Raw genomic sequence first — 12,179 nt, forward strand, 5'->3', positions numbered from 1 at the left:
TCTGATGGGCACAGCTGCGGGTTTTGCCAGCTCCTGCTTCTTTCTTTCTAAAGAGCCAAGCACTGAGGCCCTCCTCTCCCCTGCCACCTCCAAGCAACTTCATCTGATGCGCACAGCTGCGGGTTTTGCCAGCTCCTGCTTCCTGCGCTCAGCAGCTCCAGCCTGGAAGGAGCGGGGGTTCGAAATGGTGGGAGCGATCCTTTCTTTCTCTCATCGTGGCTTCTCCCACCTTTATGCACTCTGTAAGTCCCTCCTTCTTTTCCCCTGAGCTCTAGTGACCCCCACTTGGCTGTTGTTGCTTTTTAATAGTTGTAAATTGGTTGTTTTGTGGGAGAGAGTGGTGCTGGGGACCATCTGTTCTGCCATCTTGACCAGAAGCCCTATATTGATAAATTTAAAAATTTAAAAAAAAAAAAAAAAAAGGCAGGAAACTGGAATGGAGAGAACAGTTACAGCAGGGTGCTGAAAACATCAAGGTCAAGGGTTCAGATCCCCTTATGGGCCAACCGCCAAAAGAAAGAACACAGTCCCTGGAGTCAGACAGAACCCTGACTCCATCACTTATTAGATGTGTGACCATGGGCAATTTCTCTGAGCCTCATTTCCTTAACTGAAAAATGAAATTACTGAATCCCAACTTCTCCAGACCTTCTATAGAATCTATCTAGGCCTGGATCAAGCAATTCCTTGTACAGGAAGTAAAAATGTATTAATTGTGGAAAATTTAAAGAACACAGATAAACACACAAGGAAGAGAATATGCCTTGTGAAGAGCATCTAGCATATGCATGGCACATAGTAGGTATTTTTGGCAATCCCCACTTAGCTCTCAGGCTGCCCTATTCAGCATCCTCCTGGAAGAATAGAAATTTAGCCAGGGATGACTCCAGCCTCTGCCCAAGAAAATCATAGCAGGAGTGAGAGAGGGTGTGCTGGGGGATGGAGCAGGAAGTGTATTCCTCTGGTCTTATGTCAAGAGCTAGTGAATTCAGATTAGACAGGCCTGGAGGCTGGCTGGTTAGCCCACTTGGTTAGAGCACGGTAGTCCAGGGTTCGACCCCTATACCAGCCAACAGCCAAAAAAAAAAAAAAGTTAGACCTGCCGCAAATGCTATCAGATTCTAAGAAAATCACATAACCTCCCCAAACCAGAATTACTTATCTGTAATCTAGAGGTTGTCAATGCTGACTTGTCAGGGCTGTTGGGAGGACCACATGAGATGTGGACATGGTATGCCCATCACAATGCTATCCACTGGGGGGTACTCAGGAAATAGGGGTTAGTTGGGATCTGGGTCAAGGAATTCCCTTTATGAGCTCCCATCACATTCAAGGTCACTCACATTTGTCTCCAGTCACTGAGGGTCTGTGTGAGGCCTGGCTTGAAGCCCAGCTTTGTGACAAAGCTGCCGTGTGAACTGGCAAGCCTCTTCCTCTCTGGGGCTTGGATTCCTTCATTTGTGAAATGGCCAGATTAGAAGTCCAAATACAAATACCCACAGGAGCAGGCATGTAACATAAAATAAATGAAGGCGGCTGGCTGGTTAGTTCAATTGGTTAAGAGTGCAGCCTTATAGCCTCAAGGTCACAGGTTTGCATCCCCATACAGGCTACTCCCAAACATAAATAAAGTGAAATGGGGGCAATAAGGGATAGTGGGGACTATGGTGATCTTATGAGCTAGCTTATTCTAAAAGAGGTGGTCACTCCACTTCTGCTAATGGTTACAAACAGGAATGTGGGCCCAGGTGTCATATTTTTGAAGAAGATGCTAGAAAGTTGTATTTTTCATTTTAACTTCTTCTTTTGGCAGCTGGCCCATTCAGGGATTGAAATCCTTGACCTTGGTGTTATTAGCACCATGCTCTAACCAAGTTAGCTAACAGGCTAGCCCTGTATTTTTAATTTTAATTTAAAGGGATGGCAAGTAAGTTGAGATAGTTAACAACCTGTGTGGACCAAACAAAACAAGCATAAATTAGGGTTAAGAGCATGGGCTCTAAATTAAGAGAAGTTTGTGTGCCAACTCTACCCTTAATAACTGTATGTCCCTGAACAAATCACTTAGCCTCTCTGTGCCTCACTTTTCTTATCTGTAAAATGGGGGTAATCATAGCACCTACTTTACAGGATTGTTGTGAGGATTACAATGAGCAATGCCAGGACTAGGGTGAGGTTAATAAGGTACCTGTCTTGGGTGTAAAATTTAAGGGGGCCCCAATAATCAAGACAATTAAGGGCCAGCCTGTGGCTCACTTGGGAGAGTGTGGTGCTGATAACACCAAGGCCATGGGTTCAGATCCCTATATAGTGGCTTGTTAGCTCACTTTGGAGAGCGTGGTGCTGACAACACCAAGTCAAGGGTTAAGATCCCCTTACCGGTCATCTTTAAAAAAAAAAAAAAAAAAAAGACAATATTTTTAATGTAATACATAAAAAAGGTCAAAAGTAATGCAAAAAAAAAAACAAATCCATGATGAACAGAATATCTTTTAAATAAGGACAGAAAAAACAGAATGCTGGTTAGCTCAGTTGGTTAGAGTGCTGCGTTATAACACCAAGGTCATGGGTTTGGATCCCTGTACTGGTCAGCTGCCCAAAAAGAAGTAAAAAAAATAAATAATAAAGATAGAATCTGACCTTGCAGTTGCATGACTTGGCCTCACTCGCCGTACCTTAATGCCAGCCCTGTTGAACCTCTTTGCATTTAAAATTTAAAATGAGATGATCAGTCAGCCTGGCACCATGCACGTGCTCAATAAAATGACAGTGATGATTATGATGGAGAAGATAATGATGTCAGTGTTTGTGGGTCCTACTCTCTCTTAAGGCCAATGGTGTACCTAGTGTATACGACGTACAAAGCAGATCGTATTTTAACACCATATGGCAGAATTATCTTCTATAAAAATCATGAAATAAATAATAATAAAGGACGGAAAGTAAAGACAGTAAAAATTTTCTTTTATTGAATGTCATATATATACTCAGACTAATAAAAATGTCTTATAAAATAAAAATCACAGTTCAAAAGGACTAATAGTTTTTAGTTACATTTATGTATCTTTTACAAAAAGAAATACGTACACACACACACACACACACACACACACACACAAGAGTGAACTGGGCAGGGTTCAGAAAACAATTTGCAGGGCCGGCCCGTGGCTCACTCGGGAGAGTGCGGTGCTGATAACACCAAGGCCTCGGGTTCGGATCCCATATACGGATGGCCGGTTCGCTCACTGGCTGAGTGTGGTGCTGACAACACCAAGTCAAGGGTTAAGATCCCCTTACCGGTCATCTTTTAAAAAAAAAAGAAAACAATTTGCAGACTGACAGAGTTGAAGTAACTAAAGTTTTGTTCCTTTGTTTTTACAATCATTGTGCTATCGTCTTTTTTTTTCTAGTTCAGAATTAAGTTTAATTTATTGAAATGAAGCAGCTGAACGTGCATGTTTTGTCTACTTTGCTGAAATTCTCATTTCAAATGTGTAAATGAAAATTCATGTAATAGCAGATTGAAGAAATGATCCAGAAACATGAGGGAAAAACTTATGTAAAGACAATGAAACAATATGGAACACTTCATGAATTTGCATGTCATCCTTGCACAGGGGCGTTGCTAATCTTCTCTGTGTCGTTCCAATGTTATTATATGTGCTGCTGAAGCGAGCACTGTGCTGTCATTGTTGATTTCAACTTTGCCCATTTAAATGCAGGGCTATGGGTACATGAACTGCTCCCGAAGTGATCTCCAGTGATTCTGACCCACTAGAAACTCTCAAACTGAAGGTGTGTAGCTGAGTCCACATGTGCTGGGGGCCAATTGTATGACAGCTGAGAGTTCTCCAAATTAGCTTCCATGTAGAATGTATTATTTATTAAAGATTAGGTAATCAAAATGTACTGATTTGAAGCTTACATATATATTCTTAAAACTCACAGTAATCACAGCAAAGAACTTTGACCAACAGAAAGATCTCTTTGGAAAGGACAATTTTATCACTGATATTGTTTATAATTGCCAAGTCACGGTGACAATGAAAAGTAGACCTACCCAGTTTCATTAATGTTTTAAAATTCTCTACAGACAATGAATGCCTCAGTTATTGCACACTGCAGACTTGCCACCACCCTTTCTTGATTCACCTCTGCCTCAGGCCACCAGTTTCCCATCTCTGGCTAAGACAGTCCCAAAAGCCCCTTCCAAAGCTGACATTCCACTACTTTCTAACTCTGGCTCCACAAGCCATTTCAAGCTGTGTGGCCCTGGATGAGTCAGGTCAGTTAAGTCTCAGTTTCCTCATCTGGAAATGGAACAAATAACTCCTACGCCTGTGAGAGCTTCATGAGGCAGTGTGGGCGAAGACTTTGCAAACAGGGAGGCACTGCCCAGGTAGCAGGTACACAGATGGCCTTGATGACACAGAGGATGATGTTCCTCTGAAGTAATGCAGAAGTTGTTCCTGCACCCAGAATCTGGGAGATAGGAAGGGATCTGGTGGGTGCTAGACTTTGCAAATCACTACGTGTAACTTTTTTCCTTTCAGGAAAGGGCTAGATCTTCTTGGCCTGGAGGCAGAGGGCTGATCACACTGACCGGGGCTGCTCTGCTGCTGTATTGCAGCCCAGCTGGATGGAGAATTTCCCTTCCAGGTGAAGGTGGCCGAGGAGAAGCAGGGTGGGAGGAAACACTGACACCAGCTGGCTCTTGTCCTCAGAAGCACCTGAGTGAGCTTACCTGCTTGTTTCACTGTCTCTCCTAAAGAGAATGTAAGTTCCTAGAGCAGAGGTCGACAAGCTTTTCTTTCTAAAGAGCCAGCTAGTAAATATTTCAGGCTTTCCAGGCCATATGGTCTCTGTTGCAACTACTCAACTCTGCTGTTGTAGTGAGAAAGCAGCCATAGACGATATGTAAACGGAGCATGGCTGTGTTCCAATAAAACTTTACTTATGGATTCTGAAATTTGGATTTCATATAATTTTCACATGTCATGAAATATTTTTTGTTTGATTTTTTAAATTATTTTAAAATGTAAAAACCATTCTTAGCTTGCCAGCATACAAAAAGAGCAGTCCAGTTGCCCACCCCTATCCTAGAGGGCAGAGACCCTTCCCTGTCTACTCCTCCGCTGCATCCCCAGTGTCTAACACGGTGCCTGCCACATAGCTGGTGCCCAGTAAGTATTTGTTGATGATCAACTGCTCCTCTTCTGTCTCCTTTAACTCCAATTCCATTCCCATCTCTTCCTGCTACTGTGTCACTTCTACTGTCACCTCCTCTCATCTGAAAATGATAGCAACAGGATTCTGCCTCAGCTGCCCAGTTAGCTCAGTTGGTTAGAGCTTGGTGCTGATAACACCAAGGTCCAGGGTTCAATCCCTGTACTGACTAGATGCAAAATAAATAAATTAATTAATTAAATAAGGTTCTGCCTCAACCCCAGTCTCCAGGTCAGTGGCACGTCCCCATGGAGGAACCCACTGGCCAATTCTCCTGCCTCGTTCTCCTTTACCCTCCGCAGTCCTGGGACTGTCCCACCTGCATGCCTTCAGTTCCTCTTCCTCTCTGACCACTCCCTCTTCAGCCTCATTCTTTCCCAACCCTACAATCACGGTCATGGATGAGGCCTCTTCTTATGTCTTCATCTCACACCAGTGGAGAGCCCGCCCAGTGAACCCTTTATTAGTCCATTTTTTGTCACTTAGAATACCTGAAACTGACTAATTTATAAAGAAACAATTTATTTCTTACAGTTTGGTAGGCTGGGAAGTCCGAGGTCGAGGGCGTGCATCTGGTGAGGGCCTTTTTCTTGGTGGGGACTGTCTTCAGAGGCGGCTGAACAAGAGCGAGCTAATGTGTTCTTCCTCTCCTTATAAAGCTACTAGTCCACACCCATGATAACCCATTAACCCATTAATGGATTAATCCATTCATGAGGGCAGGGCCCTCGTGATCCAATTACCTCTTAAAGGCCCTACCTTTCAACACTGCCACATTGGGGAGCAAGCTTCTGCATGAGTTTTGGAGGGGACAAACATTGAGACCATAGCAACCCCAAGCCCCAGTCTCCTGCCCTCCCCTATCCTTTGCAGGGGGAAGAATTTAGAAGGAAGGAAGAGAGTCTGTGATTGTTACCCACTATTTCTATTGAGGGGCTATCATGTGCCAGACACTGCACAGGTATTTTATTGCCTAGTCTTAATACCCATAACCACCAATAGTGTACAAATGCAGAAACTGAGGCTCAGAGGGGTTAACTGAAATACTCAGAGTCACATAGCTAGGAGGTAGACCCCAAGTTGGTGCAGCTTCATTCACCAGTATATTTTGGGGGCCTGCAGTATGTTAGATGTATGCAGTGGTATAGAGGTAAACAAAGTCCTGCCTCATGGAGCTTTGTTCCAGTGGGAGAAACAAACAGGTAAATATACAATATAATTGCTAGTGGAGAGGCATGCCATGAAAAAAAGATAACATAGGTGACACTTTTGATGGGGAACTATTTTAGATAGTCTGATAAGTCCCGTCTGAGGAGGTGACATTTGAGCAGAGGTGTGAACGAAGTGGGGGAGAGGTAGAGAAAGAACATTCCAGGTACAGGGCACAGCAGGAACAAAGCCTGAGGTAGGAGCATACCCGGCATGTCCCCTGAGCAGCAAGGGTACCTGGTGGCAGGAGGGCAGTGAAGGAGGGAGAGAGGTAGGAGAGGAGGTGCCAGAGGAAGGCCGGACCCTGTGGGGCTTCATAGGCTTGGCAAAGACTTTAGATTTTGTTTGAGGTGTGATCGGAGAGCCACAGTCGGGTTTCAACCAGGGGAGTGACACCACCCCATCCCTCAGACCTGGATGAGATAGACAAGAGATTCTACCCTCACCCATCACTGCTACCCACTTCTGGGCTTAGTGTAGTGAAGCAATTAAGAGCACTGGCTCTTAGGTCGGAAAGAAGTGGGTTCCCACCCCAGCTGTGATACTTAATAGCTGTATGACCACAGGCAACCCTGTCGTTCTCTGAGCCTCAGTTTTCTCATCTAGAAAATGGGGACAGTAATTGCTGTCTCATGGCACTGTTGGGGTGATTTGATGAGCTCTTGCCTGTAAAATACTCAGGTCCAACAGACCACATGGTTCTTTCTCAACAAGCCCTCTTAGTTGGTGATTATTATTATTTAAATGCTCAGCTCAATTCTGGCACTTTGTAATCACTTGTTAAAGGTAACTACCATTATGATTATTCCCCTCACCCTGTTCTATCTACTGCCAGGAGACATATGTGCCACGACCTTCCTCTACTGAGAGGCCAAGACAGAATTATAAAGAAAGACTCTCTCCCCAGAGCAGGGTCCATCCAGAACATATGCTCTTGAACATTATGGCAAATCCCAGGCTGCAGCAGAGGGACCCAAAACCAGGCTGTCGGCCCCTGTCAGTTTAGCCTCTTGCTCCCTGCCAGAATAACCTCTTCAGTAGGGTACAGAATAATAACCTCACTTGTGTCCAGCAAAGCCCTTTCACACTCATGAGTCACTCATTTAACAAACACCTCAAGTAACCGCCCAGAACAGCTTGTTCTAGCCCCACGATTATTACTATTATTAATAGCCAGCATTTATCCACCACTCAGAGTGTAACATTTCAGAACACAGGGTTAGGACACCTGGGTCTGAGACACAGATTTACCACTTTGCAGTTGGGTGGTGTTGGGCATCACTTGGCCTCTTTGAGTACCTATGTGCCAGGCAGTGTGTCAGGTACCAGGGAGGCAATCAAGAACCAAGAAGACCAATTGCTGCCCTCTCAGAGCTTACAGTCTAATTGAAGAGCCTGATGTTAATCAAATAATCACATAACATGTAAAAGTACAACTTTGAGAAGCACTATGGAGAAGTATCTTGCTATGGGTGTGTATAACAGGAAGGTAAGGGAAGGTATCTGGGAGGAGGTGACTGTGGAGCTGAGCTGGCTTGAGGCATAGAGGACCGTTTCAAGTATAAGGAGCAGCATGTGCAAAAGCCCTGTGGCAGGAGAACTTTAGAAAGGTCAGTGTGCCTTTTGTCTAGAGAGAGGTGGAGCAAAGTGAGAGCTGAGACTGCAGCAGCGTCAGCACTTATGGGCGATGGTTTGGTGAGCCCCAAGTATCCTCTGGGTCCCCCTCTTCCCAGCATGACCCACCACCTCTCCAACACTCTTGGGAGAGGGGACACAGGAAATGAAATCTACTCATAAAAAGTTGAAAGCACAATCAGCTACTGAGTCTTTGAATGAAACGATGCTTGATAGGGAGAGTCCTGTGAGAGGGGGAAGGAAGAGGGTCAGGGCCCCAGGAAGGGGCAAGCCTGAAGGCAGAACCACTGCTGCTTTCCCCTAAACTCCTCCACTCCCACCCTTCATCCCCCTCCTCTACTTAGCCCTTCACCCACATTCTGTGGGACTCAGTGTCTCTTCCTAGTGTAGCTTAAATGTGGCTGGCTACAAGTGGGATAATTTGGCACCCGTGTACGATCTGTTCCGAACCCTGAGTAGGATTACTAGATTTAGCAAATCAAAATAAATGACAACCAGCTACATTTGAATTTCAGGTAAATAAATAATTTTTTAGTCAAAGTATTTCCAAATATGACAACTTAAGCCCTGAGCAGCTGGGGTTGGGCATCACAAACTGCTGAACCGAGTGATACTGACAGTGATGTTGATAATGGCTGCCAGCTCTGGTCCAGGTTGCCTTTGGTTTAGTCCTCACCTTTTCTCATCAGGGAGGTGGACAGTGAGTGAAAAACAGAACAAACTCTGGAGCAAGATTTTCAGGTTGTCTCTCAGCTCTGCCATTTTCCAGCTGCGTGACCTTGGAGGGACCCAGAGAACGAGATGCTTAATTTCTCTCTCTTTTTTTTTTTTTTTTCCAAAAGATGACCGGTAAGGGGATCTCAACCCTTGGCTTGGTGTTGTCAGCACCACGCTCAGCCAGTGAGCAAACCGGCCATCCCTATATAGGATCCGAACCCATGGCCTTGGTGTTATCAGCACCGTACTCTACCAAGTGAGCCACGGGCCGGCCCGAGATGCTTAATTTCTCTGTCCTTGGTTTCCTCATCTGTACACTGGAGATATTAATAGCACTAAGGTTGTGATGAGCATTTCATTAGTTTATACAGATGAAGTGCTTAGAACAGCGCCTGGTCCACAGTAAGTGCTATGTTAGTGTTAACTAATTATTTATTTAATCACACCAGAATGAATGTAAACATGAGAGCAAGGATTTTGTTTTATTCATTGCTATATTCTCAGTATCTACAAGAAGGCCTGGCTTACAATACATGGCCAGGAACATGGCCTAGTATGTAATATATAGCCATAAATAATTTATTGAATTAAATGAATTTAGTCTTCACAATATACCTGACAGACTGAGATTATAATTCCCATTTTACAGATGAGGGAACTGAGATTTAGAGATCTAAAATGAGCTTCCCGCAGGGCTGGGATTCAAATCCAGATTTGTTGGGTCCCAAAGTCCTTTCCACTCAAAACTTAGGTCAACAGCTGAGGTCCTACCCTAGGAAAGTCATGGAGTAAGGAGAACATGTGGATTCGGGAGAAATCCTCATCCATTTTGGTTTTTTAAGCCCTAGTCTGTTTTCAACCTGCTGTGCGACCTTGGGTAAGTTACTTCATCTTTCTGAGCCTGTTTCATGGTTTGTAATCTAGGCAGTGGTGAGGATTTGAGGAAATCACAGGTTGGTGGAGCCTGGTTTGCAGGAGACTTTTGATAAACATTCCTTCCTATCCCCCTGGCTTAGAACAGCTTTGCAAATAACTGACCAGTCTTCCTGCCTGGAAACCAGCAAGCTCATCCCTCCAGCACTCCCTCATGCATAAATAAATCTCGCCACACCTTGACCCCTAAGACCTCTTTAGGTAGAGGCTGAATCTCTCTAGGAGGAACCCTTCTCCCCGGCCTTTTATTCCAAGTGCCCCCTAGCCTCTATCGATCCTGGGAGCCCAGTCCCCGCCCTCCTCAGAGGGGCGCAAGCCCAAACCAGCCCAGATCTGGGCCTGCAGCTGAAGAGACGCCAAGAAGACCTGGCTTGAAAGGGTCCCCATCAAGTGATACGGACTGAGAAAAACGCGTATTAAGAAACCATTCTGGGGGCGCTGTGGGTCCTGATGGTGGTGACAGAAGAGCTGGAGCCTACCTGGGGCTGGGGCACTGAGATCACGTGGAGATCCTAGCGTTGGCTTGTGTGCTGAGCAGAACTTATAGAGGGCAGGGGGATCCCCAGGGCCTGGCGAGGTGAGGGCCCGAGAGGAGTGGGACCCAGGTTTCTCTCAAGCCTCCGCCTGGATCAGGCCCAGGACACCCCATGTGAACGCGTGTGTATAGAGCATGGGGACAGGGGCTTCGCTCCTGCTGGGGGGAGAAGGAACATCTCAGTCGGGATTCCGAATGAGCTGAGGGGCGAAGCGGCGGCTCTGGCGTGGTCGGCGCGGGGGGGGGGGGGACCCGGCTGGGGAGGGAGGAGCCAGCGGGGCCTCCTCTAGGCGGAGCAGAGCACGGGCCCGGGGCTCGCGGCGGAGGCGGGGCCGAAGCTCCCGGCGTGGCGGGGGCGGGGGTCCGCCTCGGGAATGCCGCGCCGCGGGGGCTGGGGCGGGGCTTCGGCGGCCCCGCCCCCGCGCAGGTAGCCAATGGGCGCGGCGGCGCCGGGTGACGGAGGGAGCCGAAGTGCGAGTGCCGCGGCTGCGGCGGCGGACGGCCCAGCCGGAGCGTGAGGGGCTCGGGGGCAAGGCGGGGGCTCGAGGGCGCAGAGCCAGGGACCCCGGGACCCGGGAGGCGGCACAGCCGGGGCCGCCGGAGGAGCGCGGGCGGCCCGGCGGCGGCGCGATGCCGCTCGCCCAGCTCAAGGAGCCCTGGCCGCTCATGGAGCTGGTGCCGCTGGACCCGGAGGTGAGTGAGCTGGGCGGGGGACGGGCGCCTGCGGCCGGCGAGCCCGGATCCCCACAGGGGCGGGGCGGCCCGCCGCGCTGCTGTAGCCCGGAGGACGCCCGCGAGGACGCGAGTACCCTCCGATCTCTTGCCCACTGCCCTACACCACCCCCCTGTGCTCCGGTGTGCGTGTGCTAGGGACAGTTCCACCAAGCGTCGGGCACCTCCCCGCCATAGCCAGGAGAGGGGACCCCGTGGGGCGCTGAGATCTGGCTGCCGTCGCCCCACACACCTAGAACCCGTCCAGGCATCCGTCGGGAGCTATCGGAGCTTCCCCAATTAGTGCAGACGGGCAGGGCTCGGGTGTCAGATGTCTGGAATTCTACCAGAGACAAGGGTTATGGGACCCCCACTTCTCCCAGTACCCTACCCCAAGGCTCCCCTCTTTTCTGTTGCTGAGCCTAGAAGGATTGTCCCTCTTGACCCCTGGCGGTTGTGGAGTGTGGGATGACACCACCCGTCTGGGGCTGGAACTCTGGTTTTCTTTGCCCCGAGGCTATGGCCAGAGGACACCTGTGTCCCCTGCCCCAGGCCGTAGAGAAGAGTGAGGAAAAGTCCTTAGACCTTGCTAACATTGTTCCTGGGGTGGGAAAAGCTTGGTGCCTACCTCCCTTCTTGTGCATCTTCCCATAGGAAGGGCTGGTGACCGACCACGAGGAGTTTGGCCTCTGCCAGCCCAGCCTCTCCCAGAAGCAGCTCCTGCCCTTTGAGGGCTCTGTGGTGCCAGGCCCTAAGCATACAGAAGGCCAGCTCTTCCTGTGCCCTTTGACCCCAAGGTCAAGGTGAAGCCTCTGTTACCGGCAGGTTGAAAACTTTCCCCTTAGCCTCATACTGGGAAGGAGGCAGATGATACTCCCCTTCCAAGGGGGGCTATTGGGGTGTGCAGGGAGGGGGTGGAGAACTCATTTGAGCCCAGGAGCCAAGGTGATTCTTTCCCAGCTTGGGCCTCTAGCCCCTGCCTCGGTCCCCTCCCTCTGTCCTCTCTTACCTATGGCAGCCATCATGTGCCCTACCTCTCAGGACCACAGATTGAGATCAGGGTGAGGACCCCTGGGTCCCCAGCACCCAGGGTGTGCTGCCCCTTTAAAGGGATGGCCCACACTGGCTATTGGAGGGTGGGCGAGGCAGGATTAGGTAACCAACCTGAAGGCGCAATTTGGAGTAAATTGCTCTGGGATCCCTGCCATGGGGT

General features: G+C 48.4%; 1 protein-coding gene and 1 non-coding gene across 2 annotated transcripts in view; one reads left to right on the plus strand and one right to left on the minus strand.

Annotated features, from left to right (window-relative positions):
* Positions 1-3,572: 3,572 nt before the first annotated feature.
* LOC134385308 (U6 spliceosomal RNA) lies at positions 3,573-3,679 on the minus strand. Its single transcript, XR_010024300.1, has one exon. It is a non-coding gene; the product is annotated as a U6 spliceosomal RNA (small nuclear RNA).
* Positions 3,680-10,885: 7,206 nt separating this feature from the next.
* Positions 10,886-12,179, plus strand: part of RPS6KA1 (ribosomal protein S6 kinase A1) — a 38,152-nt gene continuing 36,858 nt past the window's right edge. Inside the window, exon 1 of the mRNA XM_063104298.1 lies at positions 10,886-10,948. Within this exon, the coding sequence (XP_062960368.1) occupies positions 10,886-10,948 (63 nt within the window). The remainder of the gene's footprint in view (positions 10,949-12,179) is intronic.

Source organism: Cynocephalus volans, chromosome 8 (genome assembly GCF_027409185.1).
Source record: "Cynocephalus volans isolate mCynVol1 chromosome 8, mCynVol1.pri, whole genome shotgun sequence".
Taxonomy (NCBI): domain Eukaryota; kingdom Metazoa; phylum Chordata; class Mammalia; order Dermoptera; family Cynocephalidae; genus Cynocephalus; species Cynocephalus volans.